This window comes from Balaenoptera acutorostrata, chromosome 2, assembly GCF_949987535.1.
Source record: "Balaenoptera acutorostrata chromosome 2, mBalAcu1.1, whole genome shotgun sequence".
NCBI classification, from domain to species: Eukaryota; Metazoa; Chordata; class Mammalia; order Artiodactyla; family Balaenopteridae; genus Balaenoptera; species Balaenoptera acutorostrata.
The window spans coordinates 45566970-45594735 of NC_080065.1; the positions used below are offsets into that span (position 1 = coordinate 45566970).

The 27766-nt window shown below is 41.1% G+C and overlaps 1 protein-coding gene across 2 annotated transcripts; it reads right to left on the minus strand.

Annotated features, from left to right (window-relative positions):
• Positions 1 to 3464: 3464 nt before the first annotated feature.
• On the minus strand, positions 3465 to 12131 carry ESM1 (endothelial cell specific molecule 1). Of its 2 annotated transcripts, none has more exons than XM_007195584.2 (3): positions 11662 to 12131; positions 8366 to 8518; positions 3465 to 4977 (listed from the first exon to the last, which is right to left on the minus strand). In XM_007195584.2, exons 1-3 carry the CDS (start codon positions 11960 to 11962, stop codon positions 4877 to 4879), a joined length of 555 nt encoding a protein of 184 aa, XP_007195646.1. In that variant the 5' UTR covers positions 11963 to 12131; the 3' UTR covers positions 3465 to 4876. The 2 variants fall into 2 exon arrangements, with proteins under 2 accessions (XP_007195646.1, XP_007195647.1); XM_007195585.2 differs by lacking the exon at positions 3465 to 4977 and adding an exon at positions 6818 to 6877.
• Between the last annotated feature and the right edge of the window lie 15635 nt (positions 12132 to 27766).

Genomic DNA, 27766 nt, shown 5'->3' on the forward strand with positions numbered 1-27766 from the left:
AAGCAATTATACTACAATAGAGATGTTAAAAAAAAAAACAAAAAACAGCTGGGGAGAGGTAGCCATGGAAATCTAAAAGGATTCTGCATCCTGATTGTGGTTTCAGCAAGGAAGACCCTGTGTACTCCACCGTCGGCCGCACTACCTGACCCAATGCTAGCACTAAATACATTGTCGCCCTCTGCTTTGCAGTGAACACGTCAATCACTCTATGCACCTCATCATTTTCAATGTTTAAATCAGAGTCCGTTCTTGGCTCCACTGTCATTTCTTTAACCAATACCCTATCCACGACCTTTTCACATCATTTATAAATTTTCAATGTTGTAAAAGCTGGAAAATTAGTTGTAAAAACATTTTTGAACGCTTTAAAAAATTATTTCCTTAGAATAAACTTATAAAAGTACAATTTTTGCATGAAAGGGTGTATACTTTTTTAAACTTTCATATATATGTGTATGTGTGTTTGTATGTGTGTGTGCGTGTGCATATTTTTAAATATGGGGTAGGTAAACTAAAGACTTTAATGTTTTCATTTCTAAAAATCAATGGCTAAAAGTGGTACAATGATAAGTAGCAGAGTTTTCACCACCAAGCGTAACATTTTATCACTGAAATTATTTGGACCTAGGGGTGTTTTTATCTGTAAAATAAAAGATTTAGACTAATTCTTTAGGCCCCTCTTCTCAACCCCAGTATCTCAGATTTCCATGCACTGCTGTATTTTCTAGGGGGTTGAAAAGTGTATAAATACATCTACTATGTAAAAGTTATGTCTCAAAAATCTATATAAGTGGAATTTTCTAAACTGGATTCACGTAATCACATCAAACTATCCCATCGCTTCAGAAAGCCTTTATCTCCATTTCTGACTGATAACCGTTAGCTTAGAACGGTGTCTCTCTAATCTTGGGGGAGAGGGGGAGAGAAAGAAAGAAAGACTCTGCTAGTCACTAGGGCTTCTCCTCTCCAGTTGCAGACTAACTGCTGTTCTGTCCTTCCCAGATGACCTTCTGGAACACTGCTCGCCTGCATGCAATGCCCTTCATTCACACTTCCACCCTGACCTCCTCACAGACACTGCTCGACTCTGGCCACCAGGGACTCTTCAGGTCTGCCTGATCGCTCCATGATGCAAGGCACCACTCGTCACTCTTCTTGAGGCCACAGGCTCCTTGATTGTTTCCTAAGTCTTTGGTTCTCCCACCTCTATCCTCCTCCTATAATCTTCTACTTGTACCTCACAAGTCTGCACAGTTTAGCTTAACGTTTCTGACATTTCAACCTTCTCAGCTACTTAAATAGTTATGTATCTTCAAACAAAAAATTAAATGAACCAAGTGGCTAAGAAATATTGCAGTGCATTCTTTCATAAGGCCAACAATGATTGCTTTTGATAAACCCCTTAGTTTATCTCCCTTCTAGGCAAATCTAGATTTCCCAATATCAGTGATTCTCAAAGTGCGGTCCCTGGACCAGCAGCACCTCTATCACCTGGAAACTTGTTAAAATGGAAAATCCTTGAGCCTCACCTCAGACATACTGAATCAATCATTTGTGTTTTATCAAGGATTCTGATGCACATTAAAATTTGAGAACCACTGCTCTATAATACATACCCTTTTAAAGATAAGCCTTAGTTTAATGACTAATGTTAACTGATAGGTAATCAGAAATAATCAATTCACCCTCTAAATATCTGTGTGATGTTGAATTAAATCTATGGATTCTCTTCTCCTAGGGAGCTCAGGGTAAAGGGAAGGAATAAAGTGTAGGATGGAAACAACAGTCCTCCCAGATTGCCTCTCACAGAAAATGACCACCCAGCCTGGCTACCAAGGAAATTACTTTATATTTTTGCTACCACAGTGATGTCTGCAATGCCTGCGGGCGATGCACTCCCTGTCTCCGTTGCTCTGGGCATCCTCATTTGTCATATTCATTGACTCTAACATACGCCCCCGGTTTTTTCAATCCAAATAGGCACAATAAGTTAGCCATCAAGGAAAGAGAGGAGCTGGCGGATGAAAGGAAATGAGAGGCCATCTACTCCCTCAGTAGCTGCAGCTCTGCTGGAGACAGAAGGCCTATCACCAGCTTCATTCATTCATCCCTCCGATCATCCATTCATCTATCTACCCGTCCATCTCTCTTCCCATCTATCCTTCCACCCTCCTAGCTACCCATCCATCCTTTCACTCATCCACTCATCCATCCATCCATTCATTCCAGAAATATTTATTGTATGGAATACTTGCCAGCTTGGTTTCTCTTTAATATCAAATGAGGTTGGGCCTCATTTCAGACCACTGACCTATGGCATTTTCTTTTGTTTCTCAGGTGTTTCCCAGGATGGCCCCTTGGGATGTAGGAAGAAAATCTCAGAACTTCTATTTCTATTTATTTCTTATCCTTTTAAAAATTTCTAGTTTGAGTGTATGTTTTATAATGAGCATAATGTACAAATACCATACTATGTATATAGTTTAAAATTGCATGCTCAAAAAAATTGCAATCAAAAAGCATGCAGAGGGCTTCCCTGGTGGCGCAGTGGTTGAGAATCTGCCTGCCAATGTAGGGGACACGGGTTCAAGCCCTGGTCTGGGAAGATCCCACATGCCGCGGAGCAACTAAGCCCGTGAGCCACAACTACTGAGCCTGCGCGTCTGGAGCCTGTGCCCCGCAACAAGAGAGGCTGAGACAGTGAAAGGCCCGCGCACCGCGATGAAGAGTGGCCCCCACTTGCCGCAACTAGAGAAAGCCCTCGCACAGAAACGAAGACACAACACAGCCAAAAATAAATAAACTAATTAATTAATTTTTTTTTAAAACTTAAAAAAAATTAATTCATACAAACTGGATGTTTTTCCTAATACAAACATAATTTTTTCCACATTGTATTGATTCACTTAAAATGTTTCCATAATTTGCATATAAGGCTGAGTGAACATATACTATTCTTTTTTTTAACTTTTATTGAAATATAGTTGATTTACAATGTTGGGTTTAATACTATTCTTGAATATGATACTCTCAAGCTTCAAAGCTGTATGTTACTACTCTCTCTTTTTTTTTTTTTTTTTTTTACTACTCTTTTATGGGCACTGAAAGGTTTGTCTTTGCCTAACTGAAAGGTTTGCAATCACTTTCAAACACCAATAGAAGTTTTTTTGGTTTTTGGTTTTTGGTTTTTGTTTTGCCTCTGTGGAATGGGTTAATGTATAAGGACCAACTTTTCAGGAAGCTCTAAGGCATCGGTTGACCAAAAATGTGAGGCAGAAATACATATTCTGGTCTCACATTTTGACAGAAGATGCTTATCTGTAGCAGAAAATTTACATGAGGAGCCTGTCCTTTGATATGTATTAAAGAGTTCTTATTCATTGAATGAATCATTTAAATATTTTAATGATTAACGAAGTCATGAATGGACTCGGAGAGGCTGTCTTGTTTTTTTTATTGATCAATAATAAACTTGTCCTTTTAAAACAAATCCTAACAGCTTATTCAGCTTACATTCAAAGACCCTGCCACACACACATTCACAACTCTGTTGGCAAACTTTGAGAATAAAATACAGGTAAATAGTGAAATAATTCTTAAATAATTCTTCACTCCAAATAAAATACTTCTGCAAATATTTCCTAACAAAATCTAGTACAACAGTCCTGTTTGTGCTAAGATCCTTCCAAGTGTACTCAAAATTCCACTTATCAACCAAGTTTAAAGAAAAAAATACATTAATATGAACTATATTTTAAAGTTGACGTTTCCTGCTGAAATTGACTCTCTTCCAAACCTCCTAAAAAGCTTTTTCTACTTTGAATTTAAAACTCATCTATGTCACTGCACTTACTTTTAAATAAATTCCCTCTGTTGCTCAAGTTTTTGACATTTTATAAATCCATAGTGACTAAATTTTTCTAGGTTTCTCGTATACTTGTTACTGTTAATATTACTATAATTATTAATAATAAATTTACCATGCCTTGGGTGTTTGAAAACCTTATAGAGTTATACTTTTATTCTAACCATTTTAAACAACAATATTATGTTTATTTTCTCAAGAGGGTGATAAATATGGGTATGGAGGATGACTTGTACTAACAACTGTTTACAAAAATATATAAATATTTACCTTCACACTTCCCCCAAGTGTGCAAAATACTTCCTTGCTCTCTCAATCTGAGGTGGCATTCTTTAAAACCATTTATGGAAGTGTGTGTTTGCCCTGTGCCCCAGAACCATCCTTCAGATGCGGTAACCTGGGAACTACATTAGCAGCCCTTTGAAACCTGCCTCAATTCAAGGCTACTACTCAAACTCCCGCAAGCTTCAAACATCCCACTGCCTTCAGGGACTGTTTTGTTTTCACTTTTCCCAAAGTGAAAACAAAGCACAATTAAATTCTACTGAGGCTACCACAAGGAATATCTAAATGTCATACTCTCCCACCCCCAACGCCACCTTCTCTTGCTGCTAACTCTTCCTCCGCCCATATCCCAACATTAATGTACATCGAGTCAAGAACCGTGGACGCGCTGTGGTCTTCAGGTTCAGCTAGCTTTCTCTTTGGCTGAACTCCCTCCAGGTTAAGATTATCTAAGTTGCATTTTTAGTTCTTCACTATTACTATAAACACATATTAAACAAATCTATATGCATTCAAATATTTAACAAATATCTAAAAGTCTCCAGTCATATGCATTTTATGGACTGTTAGTAGCCTACATTTTTTTTCTGGACCCACCCTGAATCACATTTAGTCTCCAAAAGTTACATGTCCATATGCTATAATACAGACAATTCCTAAAGTGTTGGCTGTGTGTTGAATGATCATTAAAATAGAGTCTTCTCTTGGAAATCCCACCCAGGATCAGCGTGGATTTAACCACTTCATTACAGGAGACCGGGCAGCATTCTCCTTCACGAGTTCTTCTCTCACTGCATTGCCATCTCCAGACGCCATGTCATGCTCTGAAATGAGAAGGAATACAAATCATGTCCAAATGTTTATAACTTCAAGATCAAGTACGGTTCTGTCTTATTTTTGTATTACAATGGATTTACAATGAAATCTTTCATAGATTCCAAGAGTCTATGCTGTGTTCACCTGCTCTCTATCAATTAGCACCTCCTTGAATTATTTCTCTTCATTCTCCTTTTATCACCTGACATTATTCTATATATGCATTTGTCTTTTTTTTCCCTGTATTATCTCACTCCACCACTAGAGTATCAGCTCCATGAAGGCAGGGACTTTGTTTTGTTCACTGTTGCAACAGTGCCTGGAACATAGTAGGCACTTAATAAATACTTTCGGAATGAGCAAATGCTGTAAGTATAGATCTCTAAGTAAGATTCTTATACTATCTGATATGGAAGAGGAATTAGTTTATCAATGTGGCTCCAGAATGCAGAAGGCCGACGAAAGGGCAGAACTTTTATAAAGATAGTTCTTGCTCTACATAAAAGTTTGTAATATTTAGAATTTTTTAAATGAAATTTTCTGCTTCTAAGAAAAATAAGGTGTGTTTGCTATAGCAGTGCACATTCTGCTATACGAAGATTAGCACAGCCCAGCAGTTAAATGAATGTATGTAAATTCATGAAACTCAATAAATCTTACCACTACCCCGCACCCCCCCCCCAAAAAAAAGCTGCTTGTGAATTCCCAGTCTTGGAAAGGTGGAGAGCTCACTACTAAACAACAACAACAACAAATGAAGAAGGGAAACCAGGAAGTCCACTTGCCAAGAATGTTGTGACCAACAGGTAGAAAGTTAGAGAAGACAACCTCATGCAATCAAGGTATGAAAGGCACCTCCGAGGTCCCTGTGCTGAAGAACCTTGGCGCCATTTACAAAGGCTTTGCAGAGGTGATATGAAGCCCAAGACAGGACAGAGGCTCCAAGCCCCCTCCTGTAAACAGTAGCACTTGAAGCCCAGGAAGTCCCACGTGGACAATGCAAAACTGAATGGAAGGGCTCCCGGGCAGCCTTCCCACGAGGTCTTTAGGATATTCTGTGCTCCATCCTCAACCTGACTAAGGTTTACCGAGGTTACACTAATAGTCATCCTTAGTTGCTCCTTTAGCTCAGGAAAGGCAGCACTTTAGGTCAGAAAATGCTTTTTCCATAAATTTCTAATAAGAATCTTGATACCTAATCTGGGTACAGAAATATCTTTTGTGTAACCCTTAATGTAACTTTCATCCAGCAAAATACAGTTGACCTTGAACAACGCCGGTGTTAGGGATGCCAACCCCCATGCAGTAGAAAACCTGCCCCCAAACAAAGGAATTGGTAAATGACTCACCCAAGGGTGGGAAGCTGAAACGGTTTGGATAGAATCAGGACTCAAACCCTAGTTCTTTGACTCCACGGATTGTGATCTCTAATCGAAAACAAACTGTTCCCCACACTTAGTTAATCTAAAGATCTGTAACATGAAAATACAGGTACTATGTTTACTGGGGAAAAAAATGTGCATATACGTGGATCCACACAGTTCAAATCCATGTTGTTCAAGGGTCAAGTGTATCTGTTTCCAAGGCATCTATACAGTGGTCAAGATTTTTGCAGAATCTGCAAGCAAACGAGAGAGGGTGACAGGCCCGAGGGAAAGAGACTGCACAAGGGTCCAGAGGAGCAGAAGACGTGCTCCTGTGTGTGCAGCAGGAAGGATGGAGGTGAGACAACAGAGTTGCATCACTGAGGAATATTCCAGAGGAGCTCGAGAGCCCCCCAGACCTTCATCCCAAACAGCAACAAAGATTCACCAGGGATTTAATTCTCTCTTGGTGGGAAAGATTCAGGTGCAATCTTAAACGAGTGAAGAGGGATTCTAAAGTTGCTCCTTCAACGTTCTTTGTAGCCTACGGTTTTAAGAAAGCAAAATAAGACAAAAGAAGCTGCAAGTGTTTGAGGCAGCTAGCTGTGCTGAGGTAATAGGTTTCCCTGTACTAAAGACAGTCAAACCATTCAAAAAATTCCTCATTTCAGAAAGTAGATTGGTGGTTGCTAGGGGTTGAAGAGTGGGAGTAACTGCTTGATGGGTATTGGTTTTATCTGGAGCTGAGAAAATTGTTCTGGAACTAGATAGAGATGGTGCCTTCCCAACACTGTGAATGTACCAAATGCCACTGAATTGTTCACTTTAAAAAGGTTAATTTTATGTTAGGTGAATTTCACCTCAACAAAAAAATTTTTCCAAACTTAAAATTCAATTTTCTTCCATTTTGCTTTTCAAGAACTATAGGGCCAAGTCATGAGTATTTATAATGTTAATACTGATCTCAATATCCGGATCAAGTATTCACATAGATATTCACCTAATAGGTTAAAAACAGGTTTTCAATTCAAATTAATGTTTAAGGGCATAGCCACACTTAAAAATAATAATTCACTGAAAAACACAGTATTTCCCCTTTATCTTGATGTACTTAACTGAACCCACATGTAAGAAGGAGGTAAAGCTGGGAAATAAGCACATTTGTCAATATTTCAAATCTTATTTAATTTGAAGTGCAAAGAACCAGAAACAAAAACTGAAATCGATTTGGACTGTCAACTATTTGTATCTGAGGGGGGAAAGTATACAGTTTGTTGATACTAGCAGTTGCTCTGGCTACATGTTGTTTTAAATGAGCTACTTCCAATTTAATAAAGCTTTACTGTACTAACAATTTATTCAACAAGATAACCAAATAGGTTAATAGCATAGTCTTATAGGTTGTATTTCTCACATTCTAACAACCTGTGTAAGAAATATGTAAGCACTAACAAGCAGTATGTGAATATTACACACTTTCATTCAAAGGTTTAGAGATGACTCCCAAATTTTAATCACAGATACTATCTCTTATTCTCTCCAAAATCCACAAAAAGGCATGCTTGGAATTATTCCATTTAAACACTTCCATTTGGTTTAAAAAAAGAAATGTTTTATATTTTCTATGTTGGCTCTTAAGCCTTCTCCAATAAATTCCTCACAGTACTCTTGCTATGTGAAGCTGGGAGAGAAGCAGCTTTGTCTAGTACGTATGTAAAACAGATCACTGAAGAATTTAAACAACTTTGTATATCTTGGTTATTTTTTATTACAGGTTTTTTCTGTAATCAATCATATTTATCCTCCATATAAACTGGGTAAACTTTACAAAAATTATATAATCTTCAAAATTATTAATGACGTTTCTTTGAAAAAAAGCAACAAATTTCAACAACCTCCCACCATCCCCTTAAGTAAAATAAAAGAAACTAAATCATTTAAACCAACATCTTATTCTACTCATCCATATTTTTTCTTATTCAAACTGAAAATGAGGCTATGTTTCAATGTTTATACAGGAATCAATTCTTACCTGTGTGAGAAACAAATCTCTGGTTGGCAGCCTTGGCTACTGAATATTGGAAGAAGGGAAACTTCAGACATTTGCCGGTCACCCTGTCACATATGCCCGACTGACAGCTGCAGGTCTGTTTGCATTCCATCCCGAAGGTGCCGTACGGGCAGTCTAAGGATAAAGGGAAGATTGAGAGAGGGAGCTGCTTGTTGTACATACGCGTCCATCCTCACAGCCCGTGTGCACAGCCTCAGGAATTGAACAAACCTCATGAATATTGACTATCAGATAAAACCCAATTCCCCAAAACTCCCAGGCTTTGAAAATTGAAACTTTAAGTCACAAATGTGAAATCACACACTAAGACCAGATAATGGATGCCTCACTTGTAGTGTCTTGCTGTGAAGTTTAACCGAAGACAGATACACGTAACCAATATCCTTGAACCAGTCTTAATTCTGTCTACTTTCTGCTTAGATACCAAAAGATGAGGTCTCATGGGCTACCTCTGTGACAGCTCAGTGAAGGTGGGCAATTGAACAGACATGTGCATCAGTTCCTCACAGAGTTTAAGAGATATGATGCTATATTTGAATCCCCTGTAATCACAGACAATTTACTGTTGTAAAGGTACAGGAAAGGGCTTAAACTAACCAGGGGCTAAGAGGGCGATCATCCTAGCTCTTCACGAAGTGGCTAAACCTCAGTCTGCTCCAACTCTTACCAACTTCCTTATCTATCAAAATGACGGTACAAATGTACCTAACTCCTCCAGATGTTAAGAGGATTCACTAATAAAACCCTCTGCAGAGCTAAGATCCAATATGCTAAATGACAAGAAAGCTGAGAATATATTCATATACCTAACCATATCTGGAAGCTTGTAGAGCTTCGATGTTTTCATACTTAGACTAAAACATACTATATTGAGAAAAAGAGAACAAACTCATTTAGTAAAAATGCATGGGTTTTATGATGTAAATAGCATCTCAATAGACTAGCCAGCCTTAAACAGCCAAGCAGAATATTTATTCTCATGGCATAAGGATATCCTTGTAAACGTACAATCACACATGGGTGAAGAAACAAGTTGTGAGGCATCTAAGTCTTTAGCAATCTAATATTCCACAGAATGATCAAGATAGATATTAATGAAATATATTTTTTAAAGAGATTTAGGACTGCTGTACTCTGCATCCTTCAGATTAGAGAAACACCTGGTTTTAAACATTGGTCTCTCTGTTGGGAAGAATAGTTCTTAAAAGGGATCCTGAAAAAAGTCTCTGGCAGAAAAGCACACAGCATTGGGATCTGACTGTGTCTCCAGTGATATTGAAAACTAAAACTTTAGCCGAATTCTCAGTTATGCTTCTCTTGTATCCCTCAATGTACTGAATAATGCTGGGCAGATAGTAGGTGTTCAATAAATATTGTTATCTGGGCAACGTGACGCCAAACATCTGAATATTTAAAAAACATCCAGATATGCAGCTAAAGTATACAGTTTTCATAGGGGTGTTCTTTAAAAAAAAAAGCTAAAGTAGAGAGTTTGCCTATAGCAAAATATAATGTATCTGACTGCTGAGGTTCACACAGCCTCACTATTTCCAGCAGAGAGTAAATGTTCGAAACCAGACTCACTTACAATCTGAAGGATGTCCAAGAGCTATCCTAAACAGCTTTTAAAAATATATCTTATTAACAGCTACCTCAATCATTCAGTGAATATTGGAGTGCTAAAGACTCCAGATGCCTTACAGCTTGTTTCTTTACCCATATGTAATTGGACATTTACAATCACACATACAGAGTCAATTTTTATGCCAAGAGAAAAAACAATCCACGGCATATACTTGTTATATCATAAGTATGATTGTGTTAACCACTTCCTCCCTAACTTCCCTATATGAAGTACTTTTTTCTTGGCTGATAAGCCCTATAATTTACAGAAAATACAGATCCTACTCAGCTGAAAGAAATGTATGTGAATGTCCACCAGAGAAAATGTTTCCTCACTATTCTACTTTTTATTGGTTATAAACAAAAATAAGCTAAGCAAAAAATAAAATTCTCCTGAAAGTTCAAGCATTTATTTCCTAACCTTTAATATGTTTTGTGGCCTAAAAGGTAACTGATTTATAAAATATTTTTCTAAAAGAATTAATGGGATTAGCTCAATACTGGATGATTATCATTCATAAAAGCTTACAGTTGTATTAAACACATAAAATCAGAATTATTTAGAAACTTCTCAGTCCCTTTAATTTTAAAAGCTTCTTTATAGCTGATTCACTTTGTTGTACAGCAGAAACTAACACAGCATTGTAAAGTAATTATACTCCAATAAAGATGTATAAAAAATAAAAATAAAAGCTTCTTTGTACTGTAAAACTGATGAATGGGGCTATAACATATGTGTTGAATCTTAATAATAGTTCTTAACATGAGATCATGAGGTATCCATACACAGAGTATTTTAAAATCACCATTCTTTCGTTTCTAAACATGTTAAACATTGCAAACTGCAGTCACTAAGTTTGAAATAAATTCTACAAATGTTTAACTACATTGTTTAGCTATAATTTCAACCTAATAAAGTTTTTCTGTAAGTCTGTAAGAGTGCTAACCTCTTTCTTTACAGAGTTCCAATTTTAATTTTTCTTTAGGTGTTATTCTTCCTGGTCTTACACTCATTTTTCTAGATGACCAAAACCTTTCATAGAGTGGAATGAGGTTTGTTTTATACTTCAGGCTCTCTTCCTCCAAGAATGTGAGTCATTTTGCTAGATGACTTAAGCTGCCCTATTTCACAAAGTGCATTAGTGTTCATCAGAAATATTTGATCTTGAGAGGTGCCCTGCATCCCGTGGACCCTTTTAAGATCAAAGAATCACTAAACCGCAGGGCTAGTCACCACTCCAAGAGGTTATCCAGTGCAGACCTCTGTAATCACTGACTGCAGAAGAGAGGACACCTACACCATCCATAACAGATTACCTGTCAAGTTCCTGAAGTTTTCCAGAAAAGGAGGCAACACAGTCTTCAATCGGAACTTGAAAAAAAAAAAAAATCTCCTAGGCATAATGAGTGAAATGCTGTATTCCTTTCTGGGCTTTCTTGCACACTGGGTTCAGTTGCAATCTGCAGAGTTATCTTTCTCTCTCTCTCTCTATGACAGCATCAGTGTGGGACCTGGTCCCTAACCCACCTGCATTTTCCTTCTTTGCATTTTGAGAAAAGGCTCCTCATCTCTCACGCTGGCTAAAAGCCCTCAGTGTGCCCTGGGCGGGGAGAAGAAAGGGGTCACTCTTTACCTTTGCAGATACCAAACTCGTCACCAAAATCATCCTCCTCACTGTAAAACTGACACCTCAGCCCGGGGCCACACTTCACGCCATCCATGCCTGAGACCGTGCGGTAGCAAGTTTCTCCCGGGCCAGCGGCGCACACCCGGCAGCACCCACAGTCGTCCAGCACCGTCCTCTTACAGCGCAGGCTGCTTTTGCACTCGTGAGTGTCACAACGCTCGGGGCAATCGACCGCGTACTTGGTGCTCCAGGCCGCCGCCAGGTGCGCGCGGACCAGGAGCGTGGCCAACAGCAGGAGGCTCTTCATGTTTCCCGCGGCGGCTCGGGCTCCGCTTCCCGCGGCGGGGTCTTTGCTGGCGGGAAGAAGCCGTCCAAAGTGGTAGCTGAGCGTCTGCCTACACGTTTATGAGTTTTATACACTGGGTTGCCCGCATGCTTGCTTCCCCGTCATCAATTTCCTCAACCCAGCAGCAGCGCTGTCCTCCTGCCAGGCTCTCTTGTTTTAGTTTATGAAATCCAGGATGAAGGCTGGATTAACACGCTGCTGCCATCCAGGAATTGAAAAGCCCGAGCTGATGTCATCTGTTATGTTTAGATGGTTGTTTTGCATGAGGACTAAAACACTCGCTCACATCCGTCTCAAGGGCTCAAGGACGTCTGTGAAGGGGGAATAAAGAAGGCTGCACACCCTCCTCCAGGACAGGAATTGTTCGGACACCAGCACATCAGTTGGGGCATAGCTTTGTCTAGGAGCCTCTGCAGTCATGAGGAAAATTATATCGACATGAATCATCAGGACCGAAGAAGCTCCTTTTAAAAAAATAAATAAACATTTGGTATTTCCTTTCAATAAATAGCTATGAGATCATTTGGAAGAAGAAAGGGTTATGGTGGGCCTTTTCAATACTTAGAAGAAAGAAAATATTTTGAAAGGGATTTTTTTAAAGACCCTCTCTTCCTTTTCTCTCACCCCTCATCCAATGTTATTTCTAAAACAATTCACATGGCATATATCTAAGTTTATCATGGATGTCGCTATATTTCTAGTAAGATGTGGATCTGCCGCTGAGAATTTCCTTTAAAATCAATACAAAACCCACAGAAGTGGTAAGATGCTGCAGACACTGTTTCTGGCTTACTCAGTCCTGGAAAAACTTATCAGTTGGACTTGTCCTGACCCAAAACTCACTGGGGAGAAGGCTCATCCATCACCAAGTCTGCTTGTCCAATGATTGAGCCCATTCGGAGCCCTTCCCCTCACCTCCTGGCATCGATCAGAATGCTCACTAAAAACCGCCAAACAAGGCAGACAGCCCAAGGAAACAAATGAGCCAGCAGGCAAATCAGACCATGGCCCAGAGAGGCAAGTCACAGGGAAGGGAAAACATTACCCATCAGGAAACAAGGTCTTCATGCTATGGAGGGTCACAGGGCCTAGGTCCCACTGGGGAAGACAGAGCAGTTCTCTTAATATATTAACTGGTTCTAGGCCTCATTAAGCAAGGTTTGTGGGGCACAAAGAGCAAGTTTGAAAGAGAGAGGAGAGTTCTTACACTAGCTACGTGTTGGAGTCCAAGCCCCACCACCTATGAAAATGGACATATTCCCACTGTCATCTAGTAAATACACAACCAACGAAGTTGATAACTCTTGGTCAGTCACAAGTTAGCGATGGGCAAGCCACAGGGCTTCTCTCAGCCTCTGCTTCCCTCTGGAGAACTGACAGTATTAGGCTAGCTGATCTCTAAAGTTCTTGTCCCTTCTAGAAGATGAGGTCAAGTTCATTGGATGTGACCTGATGATTAGCCTTCAAATGTGCAATTTTAGGAGGATGGAGGGAATGGAAACCGAACTGCAGGGAATTGAGGAGATGGGAAGTGAAGGCAAGCAACTTAGCCTCCAAATTTCCCAATTTTTTCATGACAATCCAGTTTAAAATATTCTATCTGCATCTCCCAGAGGCAAACAGCACACTCTGATTAATTGTTTTCAATAGTAGGTAACATCCACTGAGCGCATGGTATGTACCAAGCACTGTTCCAAAGCATTTTACATGTATTAACTCACTTGATCCTCACCCAACCTTATGAAGTAGGTATTATTCTCATACCCATTTTACAAATGAGGAACCTGTGTCAGAAAGAGGTTAAATAATTTGTCCAAGATCCCCAAAATGTCAGAGGATGAACTTGAACCATGTCAGTCTCATGTCAAAGCCACACCCTTTATTGCCTATTACAACATAATCATGCTTCCATGGCCAATGTTCTGATGGCCTAGTTCACAATTTAGGCTGACCCTGGGAAAGGTTTCTTGTTCAGACTTTGCTGAACCCCACTTTCTGAGGAGAGTGGTTAATTGGAATAGTGGTTAATAATAACACCTAATTATTATGGAAAGCTTATGTGGTACTACACACCGTGCTAAGCACTTTATGTGGATTACCATACTTTCAAAGTAACCTCAAGAGCTAGGTACTATTCTTATCCCCATCTCAGAGATGAGAAAACTGAGGACTAAAGGAGTTAAGTAACTTGTCCAAGGTCACAGAGTTAGCAAATGATAAAGCCAGTACTCCAACCCAAAGACAGACCATCTCCAGAGACTAGAATAAGAACTGCAAAATCAAAGGCATGCAGGTGACCCAGGTGGGTAAGGCAGTGAGCTACACAAGGTGTCATGCAATAAGAAGGAGAAGATGTTGTCCACCTGAGAGTACACGCCTTCTGTAAGGGAAGAAGCCACTCCGCAGGGCTGGCTGACTGCTACCACACAGGAATATGAGCGCACTGTGCCCAATCTTCTGATTTCTTCAAAGAGAAGCTAGAATCCAGACTTCTGAAAGTAATCTGCTAATTTTTAAATGTTGGCCAGCATTTCATTCAAATTAGAAAACATTATCTGTGCCTTCATTTCTTTTAGACTGGATCCAGTCTGCACACTAGTTTGGGCTTGCTATGAATTTTGGATTCTGTCAGAGCTGGATCTGATCTCTGCTCTGCCACTTACTCCCTAAGGGAACTTAGTTTAATGTCTCTAAGCCTCCATTTCCTCATGGTGTACAATGGGGCCAATAATACCTTCTTAATAGGGTTATTGTTAAGATTGATAAGAAAAGGGATGGGAAGTGTCAATCAAGCAATATGCATTCAGTAAATGATGGCTACTCTTCATTTTAAAAATATAGTCACCTTAGAATTGGCAATGAATAAAGAAAAATAATAAATAAGTAAGAACCTTCTGATTTTTACAGGAATTTAAGGAAGAAACAATAAAGGCCTTTGAATGTCAAAATCCCAAGTGTTAAGGGGAAGAAGAAGGGGAGCTTGTGGGCACCATCTTCTGCATTTCTCAAAATTGATAATACCTCTGGTAAATGACAATGACGTAGAGAGAAGATATAACCTGAGGATACCAAATCCACAGTAATAGTAAACCAAAACACAGTACACAGAGGGGTGAAGAAAATATGCTCAGCAGAGCTCATAAATGGTGGAACTATCTCAATACATAGTACCTAACAGCTCATTTTGGGGGCTCCTTCAATTCCCTCCAAGACCCAACAAAAACTGTTGGTCCCCGCACAGTCCCTAATGGATTTTTGTCTAGTTGTATTTTTATCTTTCCCAACTTTGAGCTTAGATCAACCAATCTTATGAAGAAAGCTAGCTATGTATGACCACAAGGAGTTAGGAAATCAGAGCACGAGTAAACAAGCAGCCAACTTTAATCTGCACAGAAAAAAAAATGATGTGAAGGCAGAGCTGGTGATGAACAGGACTTGAGGTCCCCCTTGGCGGGCTTGCTTTGAGCTGGAACTGGCAAATCTCTAACCTGTTCTGTACATCGGTTGTCAGTGAGGCCAAGGGGAATCACATAAGCTTTCATAGCTCTGAAAATGCAAGTTCAAGCTACGGTGGGTCAAACAGACCATCTCAATATCCAAAGGACAGCACGTGGCCTTCTGCAGTGGGGGCCAGAGACACGATAAAACCACATAACAATTCAACCCAGTATACCCTGTGCATTTAAAATACCATTGTAATTTTTTTTCTTAAACCTGATATCGTGCCATGCAAGAAAATAAGCCTAGGTAATGTGCACTGGTATTTTGTGTTTGATTTTGCACATTATAATTGCTTGTAACCAAATATCAAGCATCTTTTCCAGATAGGTAAAGTGGGAAAGGCTCTGAGAAGGTTCCAAACCCTCATGGTCAATTCAAATGGTACCATGTGTATTGTGCCTTCCTCACAAATTTCTTTACCAGATAGGTTTGATTTCAATTGAATTACAAAGGCAGCCTTGAAGGTGAAAATTTCCAAGGGGCAAGCGGAGAAATTTAGGTGTATGAGACATTGTTTTTAGTTTAGTTTTAGTTTTTGCTTTTGGTACCATCTGAAAGTCTTCCTGCTTTGACACCAGCTGATGGCCATTTTGCATATGTCCAGGACATATTTATTAAGCTTATACTTAATAAATATGTAAACATAATCAACTGTTTCCCAGAACCATTTTCAGAGAATAGTGAGTTACAGTGGGCACCACTGTGTTCCCCAAGGCAAGCAAAGCGAGACCCAGGTTCTTGGACAGGTTGGAATGAGGTAGAGGTTTCAGAGACAACAGAAGCAGCTGAGGGTGGAGTGGGGTCTGAACAGAGACATTGGTCCCATTATGTCAGCTCCTGCACAGCTAACCAGCTTTGTCCTCTTGACCTTCCAGCCTTGGGTCTGGCAGCACCACATCCACCCTAAGAAGGAGTTCATGGAGCTCCTCATGGCCGATAGACCCTGATGAAATATATCTCTGCCAAACCGACTTTTACAGCAGTCACAGGTCAGCTGCCACAGGCCCTGGAAATAGCTTGCAGGAGTTCTAGAAACAGCCCTGCCACTACCAAACTATGTGACCTTAAGAAAGTCACCTTAAACCCCTCACCTCTCCTCTCTACCTCAGTAATGAGTTAAGAAGACCAAAAGGGGCATCATGACTATTATTATGAAGAGTCGAAATTTCTAAAGGTTTGCTTCATTCCTTAAAAATGATCTTATGTCTTGGAGTAAACATTTTCCCAAAAGAAATATCTCTCCAGTTCTCTAAGTTTCAGTTCTTAATAAAGACAATTTTAATAGCAGAGAGGGATTTGATGTTACAGGAAATTTTCAAAAACTACACCTGCTCAGAAGAGTAAAGGGAAGTGGACTTCTTAAATTTGGCTTCTTGCCTGCATGGGGTCCTCTGATTTGTCTTAACGAGAAGGTCAAGGCTGTAGGCAGGTGGGGGACAATCACAGTTGCTCACAGCAAACAGCCCTGCAAGAACCGTGAGTGTGGCGAAGTCTGAGAAGATAAGCACAGGACACTCACAGCATCTCTGACGAACCTTGACCCTGAATCTCTGGGCAGCCCCCAAAGAACTTTAACACCATATCCATAGCTCTGATTCCAATGGAGTCCCCTGAGAAAGCAGCCACAGAAGCAGGTTGTTTTTCTAACCCTGGCCAAATCTAGAAACTTCCACCATGGGCTCAAACTGGCAGGAACTCTTTTAGAGTGAGAAAGTCTAGACTTGGGGACATGTGAGGAGCTCTCACTTCCCAGCTGCCTGCGTCTCCTCTTTACCCCGAGTCCTGAGTCCTGGCAGGTGCTAATGTGAGGAGTCAGGCAAGTTTTGCTAACAGCTAGCTCTTTCTCAAATCAGGGTTCTGAGTCTATGAACCCATCTGCAAGATGTCATACAGTGTTCTTCTGCCTCCAAATATGAACCCACACCCAGAAGCACTGGGCACTTCCCAGATACCAGACGAGAAGCAATGTTGAGTACCAAAAGCAGCTCTGAACTTGGAACCAGGAGACCTGAGTTTGAGCCCAGCTCCACCATCGGTCTTGGTGCAAGACACCAACCAGCCTTCCTGATTAACATGATGTCATTTTTTTTTCAGCAAAATAAAGGGGTAGAAACACTGTCAGCCCTTTCTTAAAGAGATGTTGTGAAGATCACAGATAAGGTAAATGTGAAAACATGTTGTCAACTCTAAGTTACCAGGTGTGAAACACTGTTACTTATTCTATAAGACAAATTATATACCAGGCCTCACCCACTCCTCCATTCCCCTCACCTTCTTCAAGGTGCAATTTTTCATTCACTCTGTTCACAGAATGATGGCTAAACATCCACATTCTGGCTTAAGAAGACTCCACCACCTCTCCCTGCAGCCTCGCCCCATCTGGAGTGAGATGACTAAACAGCCCACAAACTGCTCTTGTAGGCCCAAAGAGTTTTTTTTAATTACTAGTTTCTAAATGACTGAAGAATTAGCTTAGGCATTGGAAGTCATTTAGACATTAGAACTATCTGACATTAGAGAACATAGGTTTAAAAAGTCATGTTAGAAGTTATTGCTAAGCCATTTGGAATTTTCACTAGGAATTTTGGAAAGACTAGGGGTTCTGATTAATACAAGATCATAGGAAATGATTCTGCTACTTTGTTTCTCGAATAACGTGGCACTTCCTTTGCCTAACCTTAAACTGACCCCTTTTATAATGTAATAAAATATTAATCAGGACCACCCTCACCAGACTCATCAGAGTTTGTCTAGTGATGCAGAGCCTTAGCCTTTACATGATATGTGGGTTGAATAAATGATCTAATGTTTTTTTAAAAATATAAAGGTAAGTACTAGACGGGGAGAAACATGAAGCATACCTTCCAAGCCTCTTATTTAGAGTTTTTTAAGGAAAGAGCAATTTCAGACACACTCTCTAATCTGGTGTTGAAATATGTTGGCTCCTTTATTCCTAGGATGTTCTCATGAAAGGCCACGTTGTGATCTTTTTTAAAGTGCTTTGCTTTCTTTTGGCTGCCATGGAGTTCATGAAGTTCCCAAACTTACAATCTGAGAGCTTAATGTACACCAAGGGTGCCTCAGACAGGGCTTGGTGCAGCATGCTTCAAAGTACTGTTCCCCAGACCACCAGCATCAGAATGTTCAGGGGAGCTAGTCAAAATGCCACTGCTGGACTTCCCTGGTGGCGCAGTGGTTGAGAATCTGCCTGCCAATGCAGGGGACACGGGTTCGAGCCCTGGTCTGGGAAGATCCCACATGCCGCGGAGCAACTAGGCCCATGAGCCACAACTACTGAGCCTGCGCGTCTGGAGCCTGTGCTCCACAGCAAGAGAGGCCGCGACAGTGAGAGGCCCGCGCACCGCGATGAAGAGTGGCCCCCGCTTGCCGCAACTAGAGAAAGCCCTCTCATGGAAACGAAGACCCAACACAGCCATAAATAAATAAATAAATTAGAAAATATTTATTAAAAAAATGCCACTGCCAGGGAGTCCAGTTTGATGGGTCAGGGGTGGGCCTAGGAATCAACATTTTTAACAAGTAAGCCACTTGATTCTGACAAACTCAAAAATTAGAAACTTCTAAACTAATGGTTTCTCCCAACCACATCTCTTCACATTAGCAGAATTAGTACATGATATTTACTCTGGAGATTTCTGAAAGGAAAAGACTATCTTTGAGGGATTGACCTAGAATTTTTAACTATATTATGCACTTCAAATTTTTTAGCATATTTTACTGATTCTAAGACATACATCTTCACACATTAAAATGATTGAAGTTGGGATACAGCCATTACGATGTAATTATCATTGCTTACATATGCACATCAGAACGTGCAAGATGAGTGCCAGTCACTTGGAAAAGAATCTCAAAGACAAATAGTGGAGCTAGTTTCTAAGAAATGCTGCATTACTAATCATCTCTGTGGCCCAGGGGCCTATAATCTATCAGAAAGGTAGGACATTGACATGTGATTCAGAAGGACCAGATATGAATGTGGAGTCATTTAGGAATATTCTAACCAATTTACTGAATTTATATTTTTCCTCCTACGAATGTTCAAAAGTTCTAAATGATAGAAATCTATGTCCAAATAAGCCTAAAAGAGTACTTTCAATAAGTATAAATAAAAATACTAGTGATACAAAAGTACTGGAAGAATTTCACAAATTCTTCTAATTGGAAGAATTTTTTTCTTTCTCAATGGTATATAACATAACGGCACATAATATACTGATAACATTTTAGATTCAATAAAATGCAGGATTTGTCTAAATAAAAATAGACCTGCTTTTATTTTTATTGATCCACCATCAATAGTTTACTTAGCAGCAGAATGAAGTGTTTCATCAGTCTCTAATCTTCCACTAGAACCTTATATGATGAAATCGAAGACCCAACTCTTGCAAGCTGCCTGATAAACATCATCCTAACCTGATCAGGTATTTCAGGGTGAGATATATGTGCTGTAAAGCCCAAGTTTAATATCCCACTCTCAGTTCAAAAGTGTGTGCGCACACACACACAGACACACACACAGACACACACACAGAGCTTACATTTCTAACAGTGGATCATGAGCCTGTGTACACACCATCACTTCCAGACAGCATGCTGAGCCTGTCTCCTTTGTAAATATATTTAGGAAGTAGTCACTGAATAAAACACCAAACAATGTCTCCAAGAATGAAAGGAATCCAATGTACTTTGGGCTTTCAGCATTCAAAGTGTTCTCAAGATCAAAATTTCAACCTTCATGTGGTCTAGTCTAGGAAGGACCAAGAGTATAACAAATGGATAATTTTGGAGCATTGACCCACGCTGGGTTTTTTAGCATTAATGCCTTCATTTTATAAACTTAAATAATGGAACTTCAAATAAAGCCATGGATGATCACCTTTTAAGCATCCCACATCCAGACAAGAGCTTATACTGAAAACAAGAAAATGTAGGGTATCTGATCCTACCAGGGAATATCTGGCAGGTGCTGTTGAAGGGACCTGAGAGGAAACCAGTTAGTAAAACTGTTGAAAAAGGGAAAACATGTGTGGCATGCTTGCCTTGATAACCTCTTCCTAGTTGGTTAAAACACAAACACATAGACACACACACGCGCACACACACACCTCATAAACGCAACAGCAGCAGCAACAAAAACTGTAAGGGGTTCACTCTGTCAAACAATCCTACATGGTGAGCTTTCAAAACTGTTCACCTGCAATTGGAAAGCCACACAAACCTGCTGCAGGAAGACAGGCTTCTCCTTTGCGGGGTGGATACATCATCAGAGTGCTTCACATTCAGTTAGGAGCGTTCAAAACTTCAAAACGCAAAGTAAAGCTTCCCTCCACATACAGTGCCACTGCCAGGGCAACTAGAATAAACAGGTAATCAAAGACCTTTAGTACCTGAAAAGAGGAGAAAGGGGTTGAAGCAATAAATGTGACCCCAGAAAGTGTCTCAAGACCTAAATACACCAGAGCTTAGAGCTAGAGAAAGTCTGATTTAAGAAGTGGTTCCAGGTAAGTTGTTTATTCAACTGCCAAAGAACTCAGAGTTAAGAAACAGTTAATAACTTGGGGTTTTATAATTTATTTTTAACTAAATATTTTTTAAAACTTCTGGTTTTAATCTTGACCTGTAGTAATTATACAACACTAGTATTTACAGTTGAGTAAGTATTTCTCGTCATTGAAAACAAAAATGACCAGATTGTAGGCAAATGTGTCCACAGTTGATGACAAATGTGACCTGGGCTGAGCCTGTCCCCCATCCACCTGCCCCACCTCTTTTCTCCATCCATCAGAACACTTCACCCCTCAAGGAGGAAATGTCAGGGTTTGTACGATGCCCCCGCTGAGCTCCTCCAGGCCAGAATGGACCCCTCACCCAACCTGGCATCTCTGCACTCCGAGCACAATTCTTGACGTGCAGGGGGCCCTCTAGTTCCGGTGAGCAGGACCCATTTTATGATCGTTGTCGTGATCTTCACAATGCTTCCCTCAGGTCCTGGACATCCAAGGGGCTCAAGAAATGGCAAAGGCTCTAAAAAGAAGTAAGCAAACTTCAGGGACAGCCTTACAAACCCCAACCCTCAAGTGACAGTGACTGAGACAGCCGTCCCCAGCCCCCAGCATCCTCCCGCCCTGCCGAGTTCTCAGGCAGCCGTGGTTGCAGGCATGCTCTTTTCGCTTCGCCCTCTTCTGAAGTTAAAATGCCAGAAACAGCTCCGGCATTACATCACGAGCACAGTAGTGCGAAAGAGTTTATCAGATCACTTTCCTTTCTGCCCTGTGCATTCTGCCCCCACCAACCCCTCCTGCTCTACGCCTACCACTCCCTGTGACTCCTAGCTCCGCTGTTAGGAATTAAAGGGAGGTAGAAGCAGCAGATTTATTTCGCTATATAGAGCAGTGGCTAAAAAAGTACGATTTGGGGTCAGATCACTTGAATTTGAATCCTGAGTACACAACTTTTTAACAGTGCAAACTGAGCACATTTGAAATCTCTAAGTCTTGATTTCCCCAGATGCAAACACACACGAGAATACCTACTTCCTAGGGTTAAACTGACACACCCAGCCAGCGCATGGTAAGTAGTGAGCTCTCAAAATATGCTGAGACCTTGGGCTGGACCTCCACCAGATGCCCCTTCCTGCCCCAGCTCTCCATGACCCTGTGATTTCTGGTCTCCTCAGAGCACCCAAGTGGATGTACACAGTGGAAAAAGAAGGGATAGAGAAAGTCTCCAGGAAGTTACAGAAGCTCAGGTTGTGTCTCCACCCACTAAACACTTTGATTCCATTACTTATTGGGAGGGCGGGGTGGATGAATCTTGATTTATACAATAAAAAGTCAATTTAAGCCCAAATTGTTAAAGTGGTTTATTTTTATAGACACGATCTCATGCATGTGGAAAGAGCCCTCAGCATTGGTCCAGGGCTCTGGGGGCTCTGGGGTCTGCATAATCCAGCCTCAAGGCTGAAGGTCAAGGCAGCCAGGAGTGGGCCTTATTTATTATAATCCAACAGTTTCAAAGGCAGTGAAACAACAAGCCCTGGAATAAGATGAGTCACACGGACTCACAGGATCAGAGAAGTCACAGAGGATCAAAGAACAGATGAACCTTCCAGCTCACTGCCCCTCTGAAACCAAAAGATGTGTTCGCAGGGCTCACTATAATCTGTTCCAACTAATTTTCAGGGATTGAGTCTAGAGGAAGAGTCAGCAGGAGATTTTGTTGCTATAGCCACTTGGATCCCTGACAAAGTGGGCTTCAGTGGAACAGTAAAAAGCCAATTTCTCACAATACCCTCCCCCAAACAAAATGAATGAAAGTCAAAACCTTACTTATGCTGAAGGGATTAAAGACATAACTGAATAACTTGCAGAGAGATCAGAAATAAATACGGAGATAACTGAGCAACTTGCAATGCACTGCAAATAAATATTACTAATATATTCAAGGGCACTTGTGCAACTGTTTTGTAATGGACACATCTATTTTGCTTTTCCGGTTGAATTCTTTGTCCTATCATGATGTCTGCCCGCCAGCCACAGGTGAGGTGTCACAGTAACGTCACACTTGCTAGACACAACATTCAAGATGCAGCCCACCGATCATCTCCTTTTGCAAAGCAACGTAGATGAGTACTGCACAGTCATCCTGGCCTCAGAAGCTGACATGCAGTTGGTTAAACGAGATTTTGGCTGGAATTCTGGGGAACTAGGGGATTCTCCAAGTCTGCTGTGGGAGCCTTGCTGCCACCCACACTATGTTGGTTTCTGCCTGGGTTTCTTGTAAACAATGGAAACTGGCAAAGCTGTACACATGCACCAGATCTGCCAGAGCAGAGTTCACTGGGGAGATGGGGACGGTTTCCCCATGACCCATCCTAGAGCAGTGCACCGAGAGCCAAACAGAGCTAGACCTCGGGCTGCATGATTAGGAAGCACCAGCTCCTTACCTGCTGTGATCAGAGACTGGACACAAGAGTGATATGTCATGTCAGTAGCTTAGCTCCAGCCCTGTCCCACCAGCTTGGGCATTCATGCCTGGGAGAGGCTGGTCTTTCCTGGCATTAGGGGGGCTGCAGGCTCTAGGATGCCACAAGCTAGCTGCAGAATTCCCCTCTAAGTGTTCATGGTTGGGGAAGCACCAGCCCCTCTCCTGGCATGGTCAGAGACTGACCGGGACTGAGTGCCGTAAGCACTGGGGCACCAGGTTTCCATGGAAAGAGGCCACCTCTTTTCTGGGGAAGCCAGCCTGCTCCCCTCTAACAAATGAACCCTTACCTCTAGCAGGTGTGCTCTGCTTTATATAGTCACATGCCTGCTATGCATGCTGCCCACCTGGGCCCTGTCTATGGCCAGACAAAGGAAGAATTTGGCATTTCCCATCAGAGCACAAAGGACAGATTTCTAGGCGCTGTGTGGTTTTCCGCCACTCGCCCCACCCACCCCAAATCCAGTCTCTGCCCTTTCCTGCCTGCTCCATGCCCTCTGTGGACTTCGTTACCCCGGCTCCCTTGCCCTTTGACTTCTGGGTGGGCTTGGCCTATGGGAGGCACCTACAGAGGGTCAGAAGAGGAGAGAGGGGCCGTGGCATTTCTTCCCTCCTCCTTGCCTGCTCCGGCCTGCATCTGTGGTGGAAGCTGCATCTCTCCAGGCCCACAGCTCCTGTTGGGCTCGCTCTCCACTGCTCAGCTCTCACTGGGCTCTCAGGAGCAGCAATGGCTGCCTGAGGTTGCATATCCCTGGGGCCCTGTACCTTGCCCACATCTCTGTGAGTTGTCCCTTCATTAAAGTCTCTTCATTTGAATCACTTGGGTCAGATTCTATTTCCTGACAGAACCTGATTGAAACAGGTATCTTTCAGCAATAACATCCTGTGATTCTAACACTTGTAGCCCAAGCAGACGCTTTGCTGAAACAACATCCTGAAAGAAGTACATTGTGGGCACCAGAATTATGACTTCCAACTCAGGTGGGTTTTGTTCTGCCCTATGAGTAAGTAACCCTACCTGGCTATTTCTTTACCTTTCTTTACCTATAGATTTTAGACTATAAAAGGATGTACCTCATTATATCAAGTTTACTAAACAGTTACCTTTAAAAGCATATATATATATATGAACATATATATACAAACTAAAATAGTATTACTGGTGAGAGTTCAGGTAAAATCTTTGTGTTCACTAATGAACTGGATAAAACAGAATAATCCCTGTTGTAGACTTGTCTGAATTGTCCCTTGTCTCTTACTTGCACTGTCCGCATTCTGATGACCCTTCTGTGTACGTTCCATGTTGATTTTGTTTTGTGTCCAGGGCTTGATTCGTGGTCTGTAAAGTGAATTTCAGCAGGGACTAATCCTTCATTGCTAAATTGCTATAGAGTCTTGGCTTCACTCTGACACACTTGGCAAAATGCTGGCTGCCTACTTCTTTTATTCCTTGTTTTCCCATCGGAAGAGTAACCTTTATTTAATAAGTTTAAAATATAGCTCAAGATGCCAACTATTGCCAATGGTTATTATTACAACTTTAAAACTTGAGAAAGAAGAGACTTTCCCCAGGAAATTATTTTTAAATAAAATACAGGTTTACCATATGTTGGTTTTTTTTTTTTTAATTTTTTTTTTTTTAATTTTATAGCTACTTTATTTATTTATTTATTTATTTTTGGCTGTGTTGGGTCTTCGGTTCGTGCGAGGGCTTTCTCTGGTTACGGCAAGTGGGGGCCACTCTTCATCGCGGTGCGGGGACCGCTCTTCATCGCGGTGCGCGGGCCTTTCACTATCGCGGCCCCTCCCGTTGCGGGGCACAGGCTCCAGACGCGCAGGCTCAGTAGCTGTGGCTCACGGGCCCAGCTGCTCCGCGGCACGTGGGATCTTCCCAGACCAGGGCTCGAACCCGTGTCCCCTGCATTAGCAGGCAGATTCTCAACCACTGCGCCACCAGGGAAGCCCCATATGTTGGTTTTTGACCCAGAGATTTTACATCAATTTTCCTGACCCTTTTCCCCAAGAGGATTGGCCACTTGGACGCACACAATCTTTCTCATCACCCGTCTCTTCTCTCTCTGTATCTCTTCTGACACTTTCACAGAACAACAATGTGAGAATAAAAGCCTGAAGAATGAACAGTGAACAGTGTTCTTGATGTCTGGGATGGAAAGCTGATAGGTCTACTAGGAGAGTTTTCCTTCTTCCCTGAACTATGAATTATTAAAAGTCTCCTCATCATATAGAACACCTTGCACTTTGATTTAGATCCCACAACAAGCATCCTTGACTTTGGTTTGGGTTGGTCTCTTTGCATGTTGTCAGCTGGGGCTGCAACCTGCTGGCTTGGATCCTGTCACTTTTCTAAGACTTCTGAATGCATGAGACTTTGTTTTTACAGCAGGTGTCTGAGAGTAACACAACAGAAGCGTCACTTAGAGAAGGACCTTCTTTCCTAATACCGGGTTACCCCACTGCCCAGCTTCCTATACCCTTGGTACATAGTACCTGGAAATGGCTTGTGTGTGTGTATGTGTGTCTCTGTGTGTGTGTGTGTGTGTGTGTGTTGGTGCCATCTGTGAACCAGAAGCCCACGCTGTTCCTGGAGCCCTCACCCTTTGTGTTCTTTGCTCCTTCATAGGGATATTTAAGTGAGTAAAGTACTCTCTGATTGAAGTCCAAACTTTAAAATATTTCTCTGGCCACTTCCCACACAAATATTTCTCTTCCCACTTACCCACACACACTGGGCAGAAATACATGTGCCTTAGCCATTTGTAGTGTGACTGTTTTAAACATCTCCCTGGCAGCAGCAGTTCAGGAACTTCTGGCTTTTCAATTACCCAACAATATGCAAAAAAAAAAAAAAAAAAAAAAAAAAATAGTCATTCCTGGAGCCAGCCTGTTATGTACCCAGAGTAGGTGATGCCTATGAGATGTGACTTAATCGGAACAAGGAATATTCTCTACCCAAACTGTCTCCATCCCTGAATCCATACCTGATAGCTCATCATTAGAGATGCTTCTTCTGAATCTTTAGAGGTTTTAAAAAATTATTTAAGAAACATTAAATAAAATGAGAATACACTGTAAAGTAGCAACACCTTAAAATATTCTTGAGCTATGAGATGTTGGTGGGTATTTGCTGACAATAGATCCTTGCAGATGAAGACTGTTAAGAGAATCAGGAATTCTGAAAGTGGAGATGAAAGAGTCCCCACGGTCAGTTTTACCTGCTTCAGAATGTGGTCTTGACCAGTTCTGATAATTCTGGTTTTTGCCGAATTTTAGAAAGCATAGAGAGAACCAAAAGACACATTTTCAAACTTCATTTTGTTTATTAAGGGAGAAATAAGCAGAAGAGGATTTTGAAACATGTTCTTTCCTGTTGACACATGTTCAAAGAATGTCTGGAGGAAATACTAAATTAAAAGACAGACTGATACAACTACTGGCATCATATCACTTACAATGAAATATGGTTGCTATCTTGAATATGAGGAAAAAGAAAGAGAAGCTTCCCAACGTTATAATTTTGTTGATGGAGACAACGAAAATCTTAATTTAAAACCTATTTTATGTTTATGTTTTGATTTTATCATTGTGAATTCCCTTGGCGACGTTTACTCAAAATGGTTCTATTATATTCCTCGTTCCTGATACTACTGGTGTGAAGAGTATGGGGGGTGGGAGGAGGGTGCAAAAGCTTTAATATTTCAAATATAGAATTAACAACTATAAATGTTCACCTATGAATATTCCTCCTTATAATTCAAATTTTGAATCTTCCTCCTAGAGAGTCAGGAAAGGTAGTAGATGGGTAATGAGGTCTAAAATCTTGACTAAACATATTATTTGGCATACCCCACTGTCCATCCTTTTACTCACTCAGCAAATCTACAGAATGTGCAGTGCACTCTGTGGGGAACTGAACAGGATATTAAGGTAGAAATTTACTTCTGCCCATTCCCACCTTGCTAATGGAACCCCTATTTTTTCAAGTCTCCATTCTTCATCAAAGATGATCCAGATCCCAGCTTGGGAGATGTGTCTAAGCCAGTCCAATGGAAAATCCCCTGGTTTGGGGAAGGCATGTGACCTTGTTCCGTCTAACTACATGCGGGAGTGGAGAGGTGCCATCATGCTTGTAGAAAAGATGTGAGATCATAAAATACACTTACAGGAAGAGCTGTGTACTTTAACCTTCCCTTTAACCTTGTAGAAGCCAGATGTGACACCTGGGACCATGAGGTTAGT